This window comes from Mya arenaria, chromosome 11, assembly GCF_026914265.1.
Source record: "Mya arenaria isolate MELC-2E11 chromosome 11, ASM2691426v1".
Classification (NCBI taxonomy): Eukaryota; Metazoa; Mollusca; class Bivalvia; order Myida; family Myidae; genus Mya; species Mya arenaria.
In genome coordinates this window covers 13,782,333-13,801,298 of record NC_069132.1, presented here as the reverse complement: position 1 = coordinate 13,801,298, position 18,966 = coordinate 13,782,333, and the positions used below count along the sequence as shown (strand labels likewise).

At 35.0% G+C, this 18,966-nt stretch overlaps 2 protein-coding genes across 2 annotated transcripts in view; one reads left to right on the top strand and one right to left on the bottom strand.

Annotated features, from left to right (window-relative positions):
• LOC128208969 (protein stum homolog) overlaps positions 1-18,966 on the bottom strand; it is a 42,418-nt gene that overhangs the window by 14,341 nt on the left and 9,111 nt on the right. The window lies entirely within an intron of this gene.
• Positions 15,326-18,966, top strand: part of LOC128208965 (thyroid adenoma-associated protein homolog) — a 97,061-nt gene continuing 93,420 nt past the window's right edge. The window contains exon 1 of the mRNA XM_052912731.1: positions 15,326-15,352. Coding sequence (XP_052768691.1) covers positions 15,327-15,352 — 26 coding nt within the window. The 5' untranslated portion in view covers position 15,326. The remainder of the gene's footprint in view (positions 15,353-18,966) is intronic.

Here is an 18,966-nt window from a genome sequence, read left to right as displayed (position 1 = left end):
TGTGTTCATGCATATGCACTATTCGATGAAGGTGAGATTCAGAATATAGTTATTTAAGAGCTATAATGTTATATATTCACCGTTTTTTTTAATGATATCTTACGTTTATCACATGTTATACATTGTTTCCGGTATAATTTAGCCTTCACGTATTTTTTCTGTATAACACATGGGTAAAATAAAATTGCTCTATTTCTTTTGGTCAGAAAATATTTCACCCCGCATGTTTGTCAACAAATTAGTTGGCAAAAATAATGGCTTATTTGGCAATATTCTAGCATGGCATACATTTCTTATTTTGTACTTATGATAAAGATTTATACAGCATTATATTTTCCATCTAAATCGTAAGAGGAAAGCGTGATATTTCGTCTTTATTTCGTGTTTTATAATTAAAGACGTTCGGTACTAATTGTGTTTAAACAGGAAATTACGCCATAAACATAAAACAAATGATAGCGGATATGACGTCACAATTAAAAAGAAAAAAACAAATTAAGTTAAAAGTATTTTATTTGTTGTTATTCTTCCTGGATATCGTTTTAGTATGCAATCTACTCATTACCAAATTCTAAACGATCGGATATGTTTGTGGTTTTCAGGGGTGGATCAAGGAATTGACGTTAGAGGGGGCGTTACGTCGGGGTACAACCTTTTGACATTCGCCCCTCCCTCAGAACCAAAATTGGTTTAGAATGTTGGCCTGGGGGATCCCCAACAATTAACAATTTCTATGGTGCCCATGCATTTTGAGCGCAAGAGCAGTTCAAACAGGTTGCTATTATTACTGGGAAAAGCATGATTGTGGTAAAACGAGTCTGACAGTCGTTATCACAATTATAATACACAATGTTATTCAAACTGTCCAGGCTACTGTTACGCATCTGTGTGTTAGTAAGCTTGCTAAGGGCTCGCATACTAACATATTTCCTGAACTCGCTAACTTACAAGTGTGTATTATGCACCAGTCAATTGTAACCACGCCCCACCCCCCCCCCCCCAGGCCCATGAGTATACCAGGGATGGCCGGGGAAATGGGCCGTGTTTTTACCTTTCAGGTGGCCCCGCAGTGCCGGGTGAATGCGGTGGTTTTGTCTTCGCTTTAAATATTGCGCGGAATGGGCCTTACCTAGGGCCCCTGGGGTGCGGGCGCATTTGGCGGGGATTATACCATCTGTTCGTCCCCGCAGGGCGAGGATTTTAGCCGGGGTTGGGTGGACCGAAAGTCAAAGTCCCTGTTATTCCCCGGACCTGGGGGGGGGGGGGGCGGTGGTTACAATTGACTGGTGCATTATATGACGATTCGTGACAGATCATGTATATATCAAGCAGTCATGTGTTGAGAAATAAGACTGTGTCATAATTGACAATAATTGAAATTGTCTTGAAATGGATGATCCTGGCTGTGCCTTAATAAAATTGAATCTGACGAATATTTATTGTCTCCAACATCTAATTAGAAAAAAAAATGCTCGGTTTTCAAATAAACCCCACTAGAATCATCTATAACCATAAACAAGTTGTCATTGTTGTCAGCTGTGGCGGCGTCGTGAAATAAATTGCAGTAATATACAACGAACTGAGCATACAACCGCGGTCGGCGTAGGAGGGAAGATGTTAGATAACATTAAATTATTATATGCTAAATCGACAAGCAATTAAAGCATTTCTTGTTCCCTGTTAGCCAAAGCACAATTAATACTAATATGTTTGAGATGCATATATTTGAACGACTTCGCGACTTGTCACTTTGCTTTAAAAACATGTGTGTTTGTTTTTTAAATATATCGAACAATCTACAACAACTCCGTAGTTTGATTTAGTGTTTATTGTTTATGATGTTGGTTGGTGTTGAAAAAAATAGTGTTTATAGCTTCTACTTCATGATTCCTTGCAGTTTGGAAACAAAATATCAACAACTATTTTGTCAACCGAGACTCTTTAAAATTTATAATCTAAATAAAATAGCTATTGCTTCATAAAAGGTATAAATGTTGCTTGAAGTAACGTTGGCATTTGTTATGTTATGAACTATATTTGAAAAGTAGTTGATGCAGAAGACGACCGTGCTTAACCCGAGTAATTGTGTAAGAACCTGAACAGAGTTAAGATGAAAACAAGGACTTGGAATTGAGCTCCTCGGAGTGTCTCTTTCTTCACAAACATGCATGGTTATGTATTTCTATCATACACATGAATCGGAATCCAAATACATTACATCTTACTGAGTCTTAATTCGTTTTACACATATCTTGTATGACATACACTGAATAATAGGCAATAAAAGCATGTTTTAAAACAGAATGGTTCATGTGAAGAAATATAAGAGTTCAGACTGAACAGGGCAAAGCAACGGAGTACAGCGGTGAACATGAATGAGTATTTAATAAATGTCACGTGCATCGATTGATTTGTAACAATATTAAACACAAATCATCAAGGTCCTTTCTGTACCGTAGCCTTTTCCGCTGATCGAAATATATAACACTCAATTGAATCAATCAAATAGTAATTAAAATGTACAGAAATACACAAATGGTGTATTTGTATAATTACTAGAAAACGTATAACATCGTGAACTAGTTAAAGCGCACATAAATGGTTACACCTACGAATGATAACATTGTAATCCGATTCGAAAAACTTGCGGCTCTGCATCGTTCAGTTTTATATCCTACGAATTAGATAAGAGTTGTTCATGTCCATTTGTATAAAGAGTACGTTTGTTGGTTAGATAATAGTGATAACGAAAACACAATATATATATATATATATATATATATATATATATATATATATATATATATATATATATATATATATATATATATATATATATTGATTGATTGAATGTGGTTTTACTGAATATATCTACATTATTTACAGTATGAAATTATTGTAATTTATAATCATCATATTAAACTGAGTTGTGTTTGTCGAAGAAATGTATGATAGTGATAGTGTGATTGTATGTTTTGTATGTTGCTTAATATGTAACTTAGTACATGTGTTTTTGTAATACTTTTTGTGTGAATGCCATGCTGGAAATAAGTAGTATGTCTGTAATGGTTGTACACTTAGTGTGTAACCTTCGTTAAATAAAGATGTTATTATTATTATTATTATTATTATTATTATTATTATTATTATTATTATTATTATTATTATTATTATTATAATAACCATTGTATTCAACGCAGTGTGAAGTTTTCATTAATAACGCTAAAATATTCTTACGTTTTCTTCACTATCTACCATCGATATACATAGAACCCCTTTGGCTCCGAGGGACCGGCGAAAATACCTCGAGCCTCGGAAAATTCGAGCCAAGCGGTAATGCTTACCTTCAGTATAATAAAATCGGTCTTTAACATCCAGTTCGAGCCAACGAGGGATTCGAATTCGACTGTATGTCTTTGTTTCAGAACAGATTCAGTTGTCCTTAAAATACCATTACGAACAATCAACATAGGCGGTGCAGAAGAAGTAAGACACACAACATTTGAGATCCTGTTTCAAACGGAGAGTTCATGGTTAGATAAGATACTTCCTCTGTGATAACATATTGCTTGCGCCAAAATATAATCTTGTATATTGAAAGAAAGCTGTATGTGAGCATAATTTATTGGATATATTTATGAACGAATATGTTATTGTAACAAGGAATAAATGAGTTTGAGTAAGCATGTTAAAGTATAAAGCGATGATATTGTAACACATGCAAGTTCAGAATTTGCGAAATCAATGTGTGTAACGTAAACAATACGAAGTACTTTACTCGATATTAAGATTGCTTTTTCTCGCGACAATAAAATGTATGGTTTCGAAAATTACTGTAAGGCATGAGGTCTTCTCGTTGTAAAACCTAATGTACAAACAAGAAAACCAATGGCATTCTACCGAAGACAAAATATGAACAATATATGGGCCGTATTTAAATTTCAACTTAGATTGAACTTAAATTTAAGATTAGAAACTAAGTGTTTTGATTGGCCTGTATATTTAGCTGACCAATAGGCTGAATGGATTCACTGAGGCATGTCTAAGGGTAAGGATAAGATCAATATTGAATACTGGCCCAGCTGAACATTGCATTTAAAGAAACAAAAACGATTCGTTCTCAGATAAGGCCTTGTTGACGGTGGTAATGACAGTAACAATAAGCGCTTTAAGTTGTTGAAGAAACTCTTGATACATAACGTTTGAGATCAAAGCACTGGACATAATTGTAAGATTGTAACTATTCCCTATGATTCTGGTGTATGATATTCCGTATGTTTCTGGTAAAGGATACACCCTATCATTCTGGTGTAGGAAATTCCCTATGATTCTGGTGTAAGATATTCCCTATGATTCTAGTGTACGATGTTCCCTATGATTATGGTGTAAGATATTCCCTATGATTCTGGTGTAGAATATTCCCTAAGATTTTAGTGTAAGATATTCCCTATGAGTCTGGTGTGAGATGTTCCCTATGATTCTAGTGTAAGATATTCCCTATGATTCTGGTGAAATATATTTTCTATGGTTCTAGTGTAAAATGTTCCCTATGATTCTGGTGTAAGATATTCCCTATGATTCTGGTGTAAGATATTCCCTAATATTCTGGTGTATGTTATTCCCTATGATTCTATTGAAGGATATTCCTATGATTCTGATGTAAGATATTCCTTATGATTCTGGTGTAGGATATTCCCTATGATTCTTGTGTAAGATATTCCCTATGATTCTGGAATATGATATTCCCTATGATTCTGGTGTAGGATATTCCCTATGATTCTGGTGTAAGTTATTCCCTATGATTCTGGTGTAGAATATTCCCTATGATTCTGGTGTAGGATATTCCCTACGATTCTGGTGTAGGATATTCCCTTTGAGTCTGGTGTAAGATATTCCCTATGATTCTGGTGTAGGATATTCCCTATGAATCTGGTGTAAGATGTACCTTATGATTCTGGTGTATGATATTCCCTATGATTTTATAATAAGATATTCCCTATGATTCTGGTGTATGATGTTCCCTATGATTCTGGTGTATGATATTTTCCCGAATTGCATTACAGTCAGACATGATCATCGTAATAAAAGGCACTTTTTCTTATCATTGAACATGTAATAAGAAAAAATTAATGAAACGTACTTGCGATGTTATTTTAGTTTCCTTGAAATTTGTTACATTTTGTTTTTGTTCAATTACAATTCGCCTTTTTTATGAGGCAACAGATAACATGAATGGCTTTTGTCATGATCAACAGCAGAATGTTGGTTTTTAACCAGGTTTTCAACGAAAACCGGGTTATTAGAATGAGGTTGTCTTTGGGCGGGCGGGCGGGCGGGCGTCAAACATTGGTTTCTGTTCAATAACTTAAGTTAGCATTGATAAATATTGATGAAACTTTGTGTGTAGGTAGCTTATGGGAAGATCTAGCTTGGGATTGCTTTTTGAGGGGGGTGGGGCTAAGGTCAAGGTCACTGTTACTAAAAATAGAAAAATGGTTTCTGCCCAATAACTTTAGTAAGCATTGATACATATTGACGAAACTTGGTGTGTAAGTTACTTATGTGAAGAGCTAGCTTGGGATTGCTATTGAGTGGGGAGGGGCTACGGTCAAGGTCACTATTACTTAAAATAGAAAAATGGTCAAGGTCACTGTTACTTAAAATAGAAAAATGGTTTCTGCCCAATAACTTTAGTTAGCATGGACAGATATTGATGAAACATGGTGTGTAGGTAGCTTATGTGAAGAGCTAGCTTGTGATTGCTTTTGAGGGGGTTGGGGCTAAGGTCAAGGTAACTGTTACTTAAAATAGAAAAATGGTTTCTGCCCAATAACTTAAGTTAGCATTGACCGATATTGATGAAACTTGGTGTGTAAGTTGCTTATGTGAAGAGCTAGCTTGGGATTGCTTTTGAGTAGGGAGGGGCTAAGGTCAAGGTCACTATTACTTAAAATAGAAAAATGGTCAAGGTCACTGTTGTTTAAAAAAGAAAAATGGTTTCTGCCTAATAACTTTAGCTAGCTTTGACCGATATTGATGACACTTGGTGTGTAAGTTGCTTATGTGAAGAGCTAGCTTGGGATTGCTTTTGAGTAGGGAGGGGCTAAGGTCAAGGTCACTATTACTTAAAATAGAAAAAATGGTCAAGGTCGCTGTTGTTTAAAAAAAGAAAAATGGTTTCTGCCCAATAACTTTAGTTAGCATTGACCGATATTGATGAAACTTGGTGTGTAGGTAGCTTATATACAGAGCTAGCTTACGATTGCTTTTGAGTAGGGAGGGGCTAAGGTCAAGGTCACTATTACTTAAAATAGAAAAATGGTCAAGGTCACTGTTGTTTAAAAAAAGAAAAATGGTTTCTGCCCAATAACTTTAGTTAGCATTGACCGATATTGATGAAATTTGGTGTGTAGGTAGCTTATGTACAGAGCTAGCTTGAGATTGCTTTTGAGGGGGGTGGGGCTATGGTCAAGGTTGCCTGTTACTAAAAATAGAAAAATGGTTTCTGCCCAATAACATAAGTTAGCATTGATAGATATTGATGAAACTTAGTGTGTAGGTAGCTTATGTGAAGAGCTAGCTTTGAATTGCTTTTAAGTGGGGAGGGGCTAAGGTCAATGTCACTATTACTAAAAATAGAAAAATGGTTTCCGCCCAATAACTTAAGTTAGGATTGACAGATACTGATGAAACTTGGTGTGTAGGTAGCATGTGAAGAGCTAGCTTGGGATTGCTTTTGAGTGGGGAGGGGCTACGGTCAAGGTCACTGTTACTTGAAATAGAAAAATGTTTTTTTTGCCAAATAACTTTTGATAGCATTGATAGATATTGATTAAACTTGGTATGTGGGTAGCTTATGTAAAGGGATAGCTTGGGATTGCTTTTGAGGGGGGTGGGGCTAAGGTCAAGGTCACTGTTACTAAAAATTTAAAAATGGTGTCCGCCCAATAACTTTAGTTAGCATTGATAGATATTGATAAAACTTGGCGTGTAGGTAGCTTATGTACAGAGCTAGCTTGGGATTGCTTTTGAGGGGGGTGGAGCTAAGGTCAAGGTCACTGTTACTAAAACTAGAAAAATGGTTTCTGCCCAATAACTTTAGTTAGGATTGATAGATATTGACGAAATTTTGTGTGTAGGTACTAGTAGCTTATGTGAAGAGCAAGCTTGGACTTTCTTTTGAGGGGGGTGGGGTCAAGGTCACTGTTACTAAAAATAGAAAAATGGTTTCTGCCCAATAACTTTAGTTAACATTGATAGATATGGATGAAACTTAGAGCGAAAGGTAGCTTATGTGAAGAGCTAGCTTGGGAGGTGGGGTCAAGGTCACTGTTCCTTAAAATAGAAAAATGTTTTTCTGCCCAACAACTTAGTTAGAATTGATGGATAGTGATGAATCTTAGTGTGAATATACTTATATGAAGTTGCAGATTGAACTTGCTCATACAACAAATTAATTGGCTATAATTTCTGATTGCCTATAACAAAAACCTGGTTTCGTCGCATTGCGGCGCTTCTAGTTTGTTTTAGATTGATTTTGAAAGATTTTGAAAGAGCCACTACACATATTATAAACAGGAAGTATTAAAGTGATATTTTTTTCCAATTTTACTATTTGAGAACTGACACTTCCTGCAGAGCATGGTATATGTAAAACCTCGGTTCCGGGACATAAATTCGCAAGGTACGGGAAATAAAGTCGCTGGGTTCCAGATATTTTCCTTATTAGTACGAAAATTCCATGGCCTAAGCTGGACATAAATAATATTTTACAAAATTAATTTAGTGCAATACAAATGTATTTGAAGACTTTTTTTTGATGTTTGAAGTGCTTTAATAACAATATATATATATATATAATTATATACATCTTCAGTCAATAATCCGCCGGGCTTATTAATTTACATATTTAATATAATAGATGATGCATTGTCAGTGAAACATGCTTTATCAGTATACGCTATGATTGTTTCTCATCGATTATATGCTTTGGATTTCTTAAACTTATCAGCACGTTATACAAGGTCACTGTAGATGTGATTGATTGGCATTTGCATCACGTCATTTATTTTTTTATTTATTTAACTATTGCTTTACACCACAGGAAACAAAAGGTAGATGTTGTAAATGTTTCATCTGTCTGAGATCTAGGAGGACTGGTGGATGAATGAAAATATATACTTGATAGTGTAGAGATATAATAGCAAGCTTCCTGTAGTGTTTGATCAAATTCCATTGGCATTTGCGTAAATATCTGCGAAGATAAAGCAGCGTCTGAGAAGCCGACACCTATTTACCCCAAATTCAAATCTGCAGATTGTGCCAGATTTTGACGAATTTACAGTAAACGGTCAATTTGCATCTAACGATCCAAACCTATATTACAATGAAGTGAGGAGCGGAAAAAAATCAAGAGTCTGAGTTTTTATTTCACCTGTTCAATTCAGGTTAAAGATCGTGGTATTTCGTTATTCTGCTGTCGGTTTTAATGCATAAATGTTTGGTCGATATCTCAATTGGTTGCAAACTTGCCATAAAGAAAGTAAAACACTACCTTATCTGTTCTGTTCTGTTCTTATCACATACTCGTGATACCTTGTTTCCGGTTTGATACAATCTTCACGTATTTTCTGTATTACCCATGTGTTATATAGCATTGCTCTTTTTCTATTGGTCAGAAAATAGATCACTCCGCATGCTTGAAAACAAATTAATTGGCAAAAATACTTGCTTAATTGGCAATATTCTAGCAAATCATACGTTTATTTTTTATGTGATATTGATGATGAAGATGTATTTATAGTAGTACATTTTCCATTTAAAGGCGTGGCATTTCGTCTTGATTTCATGAAAAACATTTTTAAAGACAGTCAATATTCAAATTTTTGATTTTAAATCTTGAAACTGGAAATAACGCCATGAACATAAACAATTTAAGACGTCAACTTACCAGCAATGACGTCACAATTTAAAAGAAAGCAAATTTTGTAAAAAGTATAAGGTTTTTTGTTGTAATTCTTTTTGGATATCATCTAATTATACATTCATCTTATAAACAAAATTAAAACAATCGGATGTGTGTGTGGTTTTATATTATTCCATGTACTGCATGTCTGCAATGCATGTAGCGTGGAAAATGGCATCGCTTGGAGTTATTTGGCAAATCACTAGAGCAGGTGAAACAGATTCGTCATTTTTGCTGTAAAAACATGTGATAGAAAGAATCTGACACTCATAATCATATAGTACACAACTTTATACAACTCGTCCAGGAATTATGTTAGTAAGCTCGCCAAAAGCTCAGGCTCGCTTACTAACATAATTCCTGGAATACTTTAATAAAAGTGTGAATTATCTGACGGCTCGTGACTTCTTGGAACATTCACAATTTAGGACAAACAGAAATACCATGTTTTATATATTTTGGGGCTTTACCAGAAAAGCACGCCAAATTGTCTTCGAAAGGAACGTCATTTCAGAAATAACCTCGTTGAAGTTGTGTACATGCCCTGTGCGCGCTTACGTTTCATCTGGACCTGAGAATGGGCTTAAATATTAAAACAGTGAAAAATATCAAATTGATTTTTTCACTGTTAAAACAGTGAAATATCAATTTTATTTCAATAATAAATCTCTATAAACCGCCGGGATGCATATAAAAATACTGCATACCAATCAAAAATTGTGTGGGAATGTAAGACCGGACCCACTACACCATAGAGACAGGTTATTGAAGAAGGTTTAATGAAATATATAAACAATTTTAAAAAATGGGAGCGTTTTAAAGTTTTTAAGCCAAACATTCGGAACTCCTCGGCCATTTTTATCGAAAACAACCTCGGATATATGCCGGTACATCAGTTGAAGTAGTTCGTTAATTTTTGAATTATATCATTAATGAAAGTGTAGTGTTTTAGAATTGTATTTATTGATCTTAGTTTAAATTGATTGTCAGTGAAGTATATTATTGCAAACATAATTAAGATTCCCAAGAGTAAAGTCATAAAGTTTAACTGCTAAATAAAATAACTACGCGATCTACTTGCAGCGGACTTAAACGTACCTCTTTTTGAGTATATAAACCCTACACATACATCCGAGGTTGTTTTCGATAAAAATGGCCGAGGAGCTCCGAATGTAAGCAAAAGTCTTTACATTCACCACATTTTTGTAAGAGAGTGACTTCCCTTGTTTATATGAACTCAACGAGAATTTACTGGTAAGAAATATTGAGATTTACTCGACTTTGACAACAACAAAAAAATACGTAGTTACCGGAATTAACATTAGCGACATCGATTTTGGACAACCACTATCGATTGTCGCCGACATAGCATTGTCAGCGACGATTTATTGATTGTACTCGATAATCGTTTCATCACTAGTATGCGTTCACTAGGATTTTTAGGCCCTGTTCATTAGGGTTTTTTTAAGAGTAGACTGTTTTGAGATCGAGACAAAGCAGATATGTTGTGGTATGCATTTTCGAAGAAAGAACAATTGTTGTCATCTGTTATGTAGAACAGAATCGCCGTAAAGCGTCCAAGGACATTTATGGAAGAGGAGTATCTGCCAGTGATCGCAGACATAATCATTATTAGTGTCCATGGAAAAAGTGCGAATGCATATTGTACACAGTATTAGTTGAAACATATATAGAACATATAAATGGCAGAAAACTGCGGCGATGATAGATATAATCAAAAGAAGGATAATTTTTCATAATCATTCATTGTGAATTATGATTAGATTTATATAGCGAATAAACAATAGAATCTGCAGGGACAAGTCCGTTAGCACAATATTTAATCAATACCATATTGACACAAGAACCAAGGCAGAACAATCACCAAACAACTCAACAACACACACATTACACAACTTTCAAAATCTCGTGGGTAAGGCAATGGCACGGTCAGTTTAAACTTCAGTAAGAACTCACTATAGGTTTCAACCCGTTTACGAACGTAAAAGAAAACATGTGATGTTATTGCCTTCTGCATTTTGTTACATTAACTTTTCGTTCGATCTTAATAAAACATACTATTGCTTAGGGACCATGATATTATCGCTGCATCATTGTTTTTCTCTTTCGTATGATACGTTTTCAGCAAAACCTTATCATGATGAACAGATATTTCTCACAATGAACTATGTAGACTTTATATGACATAAAAATGAACACCACATGCATTTATTGTATCCAATGAAATTAGAGAAAAATAATCACTCGACGTCCGACTCAAAGAGAATCATAAATAACATTATGTTTGTCAACGAAGGCGTCGTTGTCAAGAAATTGCAGTAATATACGATGCTGGCACACAGTAGTAGGAAAGTTGCTATACAAAATGAGATGCATTTAGCATCCTTTGTTGTCATTATAACATACTGATTCGACAAGCTATAACAACATTGCTTGTACCCTTTCTGTGAAATCACAATCATAAAATGTTGGAGTTTCGCTTACATAAATCTGAACTTACTAGCAGAGTGGAACTCGCTTGTTTGATACTATTGTTCAGAACACACAGCGTCACTTTGGTTAATTTTGTTTGAATTATTTCACAAGACTCTTAAAGTGTGGGTTAGTGTCTGTGGAGGTTTAATAGTATTTAAAATTGCTACTGCATGAATCACTGTTGTTTGTTTTAAAACTATATCAACAGCACACTTGTATACCAATACTCATTTTTATCGCAGTATTACCAGGAACCGAAGGATTGACAATACGATATACATTGATTCAATATTTAGAGACGCTTACTCCCCGGTGGCCATCGACATAATTTTCATGCGAGGTGGTATCAAGTAATCTCGTTTATAAACAAATTCTATCAAACAAAATCTTCAAGGTAATTTAACCCCTTACAAAATATTCCTATTTTCTCAATATTGCATTCCTTTTCAATGTTATATAAAGTAAAGAACAAATAACAATACATCCATCTTTTAATGATATGGTGTTACATAGTTTGATATTGTTGTATTAGAGTAGAAGGGACCAGTATTTGTGGCAATGCTGCTCAATCCAATATCTGACAAACGTGATGTTTGTGTGGGTGGCTAATCCTCGCTATTCTGTACAATTTACATGTTGAATGAACGCATAATGACATGCTGCCTGGGATAATAATTGATCGTAACATGTTTTTGCACTAACGCGCTGCAGAGACTGACGTTGGCTGTGTTTGATACCACGGTATATGTGTCAAATGTTCTTTTAAGACCTTAATGTTATCCAAAAAGGTTACGACGATGTTATATGATAAGGTAGATAACATTAAATGTAAAAACTAAAAATATACCAAACGCAATATATCACATGTCAAAAGGAACCTTTTTGCCTCAAGTTTTACATCATTACGTCTTGACGAATTCAATTGCAAAATCAAATGTACAAAACAACTATCAGTGTAACAACTTGTGTAAGTGTACGAGTAGGTTCACTTGATGAGAGAAACTTGATGTATGACCACATGTCCACAATTATGCGCGTTAAAGGACCTTTTTAACAGTTGGACATCCAAATGGTCCCTTTAGCAAAGAGTCCGTAAAGAACATAACACGTCAAAAGACTCGGACGGCGGGTAGTAGTATGGACAAGATGACAATCTTACATTTATAAAGTCCCCACACCTGCTTGTCCACCTCCAGCATATCATTGTGGGAATATCACGGGTGGCATTTCATTGAACATACTTGAACGTGTATGTTATAATTTGAAAATCTCTTCCGTAGCAGAACAAATCCTGCTGATCATTGTAGATTTTGAGAAAGTGGGATCATTTTAAAGTATTCCGTAGCTTCAAAGCTACGTAGCCATTCCCTATGATTCTGGTGTATGATATTTCCTATGTTTCTGGTGTAGGATATCCCCTGTGATTCTGGTGTAATATAATTCCTATGATTCTGGTGAAAGATATTCCCTATGATTCTAGTGTAAGGTATTCTCTATGATTCTGGTGTAAGATATTCCCTATGATTCTAGTGTAAGGTATTCCCTATGATTCTAGTGTAAGGTATTTTTACTATGATTCTGGTGTAAGATATTCCCTATGACTCTAGTGTAGGATATTCCCTATGATTCTGGTGTAGGATTTTCCCTATGATTCTGGTGTAAGTTATTCCCTATGATTCTGGTGTAGGATACTCCCTATGGTGCTGGTGTAGGATATTCCCTTTGATTCTGGTGTTGGATATTCCCTATGATTCTGGTGTAAGATATTCCCTATGGTTCTGGTGTAAGTTATTCCCTATAATTCTGGTGTAAGATATTCCCTATGATTCTGGTGTAAGATATTCCCTATGAGTCTGGTGTATGATGTTCCCTATAATTCTCCGAATGATTCTGGTGTAGGATATTCACTATGAGTCTGGTGTAAGGTATTCCCTATGAGTCTGGTGTATGATATTTCCTATGATTCTCCCAATGATTCTGGTGTAGGATATTCCCTATGATTCTGGTGTAAGATATTCCCCTTGAGTCTGGTGTATGATATTTCCTATGATTCTCCCAATGATTCTTGTGTAAGATATTCCCTATGATTCTGGTTTAAGATATTCCCTATGATTCTGGTGTAGGATATTCCCTATGATTCTGGTGTAGGATATTCCCTATGGTTCTGGTGTATGATATCCCCTATGATTCTAGTGTAAGATATTCTCTATGGTTCTGGTGTATGATATTCCCTATGATTCTGGTGTATGATATTCCCTATGATTCTGGTGTATGATATTCCCTATGATTCTGGTGTAGGATATTTTCCCGAATTGCATTACAGTCAGACATAATCATCGTTATAACCGGCACTTTTTCTCATCATTGAACATGTAAGAAGAAACGTGAAAAAAATAATGAAACGTACTTGCGATGTTATTTTTTTTTTGTTCAATTGCTATTCGCCTTTTTTATGAGGCAACAGATTACATGAAATGGCTTTTGTCATGATAAACAGCAGAATGTTCGTTTCTGTTTTAGATTGATTTTGATAGATTTTGAAGGAGCAACAACACATATTATAAACAGGAAGTATCAAAGTAGTTGTTTCCCATTTTGATATTTGAGAATTGAAACTTCCCGCAGAGCATGGTATATGTAAAACCTCGGTTCCGGGACATAAATTCGCAAGGTACGGGAAATAAAGTCGCTGGGTTCCAGATATTTTCCTTATTGGTAAGTAAATTCCATACATTAGCCTAAGCTGGACATAAATCGTATTTTACAAAATTAACAATACATATAGGGTCTGACACGAGTTGTCATTTAATACAAGATTGTATTAAACGAGTTCATGAAATTTGTTAGTAAGCGACCCTCTGGCGGGCTTACTAACAACTTTCATGGACGAGTTTAATAAAATTCTTGAATTAAATGACAACGAGTGTCAGATCTCTTTTATCACATGCTTAAAACGGTGTTCGACAGCCAAAGTACTCAGAGTAGAATGTCAACGATGCGCCATATAAATAGTTCCAAATTAAAATGACAAAAGTAACTAGCAGTTATCAAGTTTTAAAATCTGATAAAGCGCTTAACAAGTCACAAATATAAAAATGTGTAGTAAAATATCCAACAACATGAATAACAAACGATTTTAACCAAAAAAACCCAATAAGTACACAATTTGATGACGTCACACTCAGAGTACATGCATTTACGCGGTTTATGTGACCTACATCGGTCTGTCAAGTTTTACTGTGTGCACGGATTTAAAAGTTATTTGCTGTCGCTTTCTACGATGATTTTGCAGCGTTTTCTTGGTGTACATGGTGTTTCACAACATGCAGGTGATAACGGCGAAGCCTTACTCTGTACTGCATGGATGTTGATGTTGAAAAAGTTTCCAGAGAACATGATGTTGTAGCCGCCATGGGATGTGTAATGAGATGTCTGTGCTGCGGAATTCGTATTTGTGTTTTCGGTAACCGACAGCTGATTAAATTGGCAAGCAAATGGCATTGATTGCATATTGCTTGTGTTGGTCAAGATGGAGATGTTTGAAATATTCTTGTGGTGTTTGTCACTATTGTGGCTGTATTTGTTGACTGACTGGATATTTCTGTGACTAGTAATCTGCATTATCTGGTTGGCGGAACATTGTTATCAGAAAGTTTTTGTACAAGATGCTTTCTGGCACTATGATTCGTTAGCATTTCTCTCCCGGAAGTCTTACAGCTTCATTATTACGGTAAGTATTTGTTGGCATTTAAACCATTTTGTTTACAAACAATGCGGAGGGATATCTAGGTTGCGTGTGATTAGTCTGGCCAATATAAATATCTGATAGGTTATCTTATACATGTGTAAGATAAAAATATTCGTAATGGGTATATTACACAGAAAACAAGGGTAAGCATGTGATAAAAATGTATATGTATAATTTAAGAACAATTTTATTGATATTTTAAGTGCTTTAATAACTATATATCAAATGACTTTGTAAATCAGATAAGATATTTGATTTTGAAAATGACCTAAGCAGAACCCTAAAGATACATCAGAAGCTGTCAATGCTTGTTGTCAGGTGGTGACAATAGCTCATCACTCATGGAGGATGAGGCCTGTTTGAACTTATATAAAACCCATCTTCAGTCAACAATCCGCCGGGCTGATTATTTAACATTCTTAGTAAAGATGCATTGTCAGTGAAAGTATTTTTATCAGTATTCGCTATGCCTGTTTCTCAACTATAATATGTTGTGGACTTCTTTAATATATCAACGCGTTTTTAATAAACTAGGTTACTATACTGTAGATGTGATTGACTGGTATTTACATCACGTCATTTATTATGTATTTATTTAACATTTGTTCTACACCGCAGGAAACAAAAGGTAGATGTTGTAAATGTTTCATCTATGTGAGATCTAGGAGGACTGGTGGATGAATGAAAATATATACTTGATAATGTAGAGATATAAAAGCAAGCTTCCTGTAGTGTTTGATCAAATTCCATTGGCATTTGCGTAAATATCAGCGAAGATAAAGCAGCGTCTGAGAAGCCGACACCTATTTACCCCAAATTCAAATCTGCAGATTGTGCCAGATTTTGACGAATTTACAGTAAACGGTCAATTTGCATCTAACGATCCAAACCTATATTTCAATGAAGTGAGGAGCGGAAAAAAATCAAGAGTCTGAGTTTTTATTCCACCTTTTCCATTCAGGTTAAAGATCGTGGTATTTCGTTATTCTGCTGTCGGTTTTAATGCATAAATGTCTGGTCGATATCTCAATTGGTTGCAAACTTGCCATGAAGAAAGTAAAACACTACTTTATCACATACTCGTGATACCTTGTTTCCGGTTTGATACAGTCAAGTTGAGTCAACACGTATTTTCTGTATTGCACATGTGTAATATAGCGTTGCTCTTTTTCTATTGGTTAGAAAATATATCACTCCGCATGTTTGTAATTTAATTGGCAAAAATGAGTGCTTAATTGGCAATATTCTATAAAATCATACGTTTATTTTTTATGTGGTATTGATGATGAAGATTTATTTACAGTAGATCTAATATATTGTCCATTTAAAGGCGTGGTATTTCGTCTTGATTTCATGAAAAACATGGTTAAAGGCAGTCGATATTTAATCTTGAAACTGGAAGTAACTGTCATGAACATAAACAATTTAAGACGTCATCTTACCAGAAATGACGTCACAATTTAAAAGAAAGCAAATTTTGTAATAAGTATAGTGTTTTTGTTGTTATTCTTATAGGATATCATCTTATTATGCATTCATCTTATAAACAAAATTAAAACAATCGGATGTATCTGTGGTTTTATATTATTCCATGTACTGCATGTCTGCAATGCATGTAGCGCGGGAAATGGCATTGCTTGGAGTTATTGGCAAATCACTAGAGCAGGTGAAACAGGTTCGTCATTTTTGCTGTAAAAACATGTGATAGAAAGAATCTAACACTCATAATCATATAGTACACAACTTTATACAACTCGTCCTGGAATTATGTTAGTAAGCTCGCCAAAGGCTGGCTCGCTTATTAACATATTTCCTGGAGTAGTTGAATAAAAGTGTGAATTATCTGACGGCTCGTGACGGATCCTATCTGTTATCCAAATGAAACTCAGATTACTGATTGGCAAATGGAACATTCACAATTTAAGACAAACAGGAAACAATTTGTTTGATATATTTTGGGGCTTTACAAAGAAAAGCGCGCCTATTGTATGCGAAAGGAACGTCATTTCGGAAATGACGTCGTTGAAATTGTGTCCAAGCCCTGTGCGTGCTTATGTTTCATCAAGACCTGAGAATGGGCTTAAATATTAAAACAGTGAAAAATATCACATTGATATTTTCACTGCTCAAAATAGTGAAATATCATTTCTACTTCACTGATAAATCTCTATAAACCACCGGAAAGCATATGATAATACTGCAAACCAAACACAATTTGTTAAATTGAAATATAATTACTGTTAAAATATGAAAGATATGCGTTCACTTAGGATTTTTAGGCCCTGTCTATTAGTTTGTATTGTTTTAGTAGACTGTTTTGAGATCGAGACAAAGCAGAAATGTTGTGGTATGCACTTTCGAAGAAAGAACAATCGTTGTCATAAGTTATGTAGACTCTATGACAGGATCAGCGTAAGGCATTCAATGACATTTGTGGTAGAGGTGTATCTGCAAATGATCGCAGACAGAAACTTTGACCTTGTCCATGGAAAAAGTGCAAATGCATATTGTACACAGTGTCAGTTCAAACATATATAGAACATATAAATGGCAGAACAATGCGTTGAGGATAGATATAATCAAAAGAAGGATACATTTTCATAACTATTCATTGTGAATTATTTTTTATTTATATGTTTAATTGCAGATAAACAATAGAAGCTGCAGGGACAAGTCCGTTAGCACAATATCTAATCAATATCATGTTGACACAAGAACCAAGGCAGAACAAACACCAAACAACTCAACAACACACACATTACACAACTTTCAAAATCTCGTGGGTAAGGCAATGGCACGGTCAGTTTAAACTTCAGTAAGAACTCACTATAGGTTTCAACCCGTTTACGAACGAAAAGAAAAACATGTGATGTTATTGCCTTTTGCATTTTGTTACATTAACTTTTCGTTCGATCTTAATAAAACATACTATTGCTTAGGGACCATGATGTTATTGCTGCATCATTGTTTTTCTCTTTCGTATGATACGTTTTCAGCAAAACCTTATCATGATGAACAGATATTTCTCACAATGAACTATGTAGACTTTATATGACATAAAAATGAACACCACATGCATTTATTGTATCCAATGAAATTAGAGAAAAATAATCACTCGACGTCCGACTCAAAGAGTATTATAAATAACATTATATTTGTCAACGGAGGCGTCGTTGTCAAGAAATTGCAGTAAAATACGATGCTGGCACACAGTAGTAGGAAAGTTGCTATACAAAATGAGATGCATTTAGCATCCTTTGTTGTCATTATAACATACTGATTCGACAAGCTATAACAACATTGCTTGTACCCTTTCTGTGTAATCACAATCATAAAATGTTGGAGTTTCGCTTACATAAATCTGAACTTACTAGCAGAGTGGAACTCGCTTGTTTGATACTATTGTTCAGAACACACAGCGTCACTTTGGTTAATTTTGTTTGAATTATTTCACAAGACTCTTAAAGTGTGGGTTAGTGTATGTGGAGGTTTAATAGTATTTAAAATTGCTACTGCATGAATCACTGTTGTTTGTTTTAAAACTATATCAACAGCACACTTGTATACCACTACTTGTTATTATCGCAGTATTACCAGGAACCGAAGGATTGACAATACGATATACATTGATTCAATATTTAGAAACGCTTACTCCCCGGTGGCCATCGACATAATTTTCATGCGAGGTGGTATCAAGTAATCTCGTTTATAAACAAATTCTATCAAACAAAATCTTCAAGGTAATTTAACCCCTTAC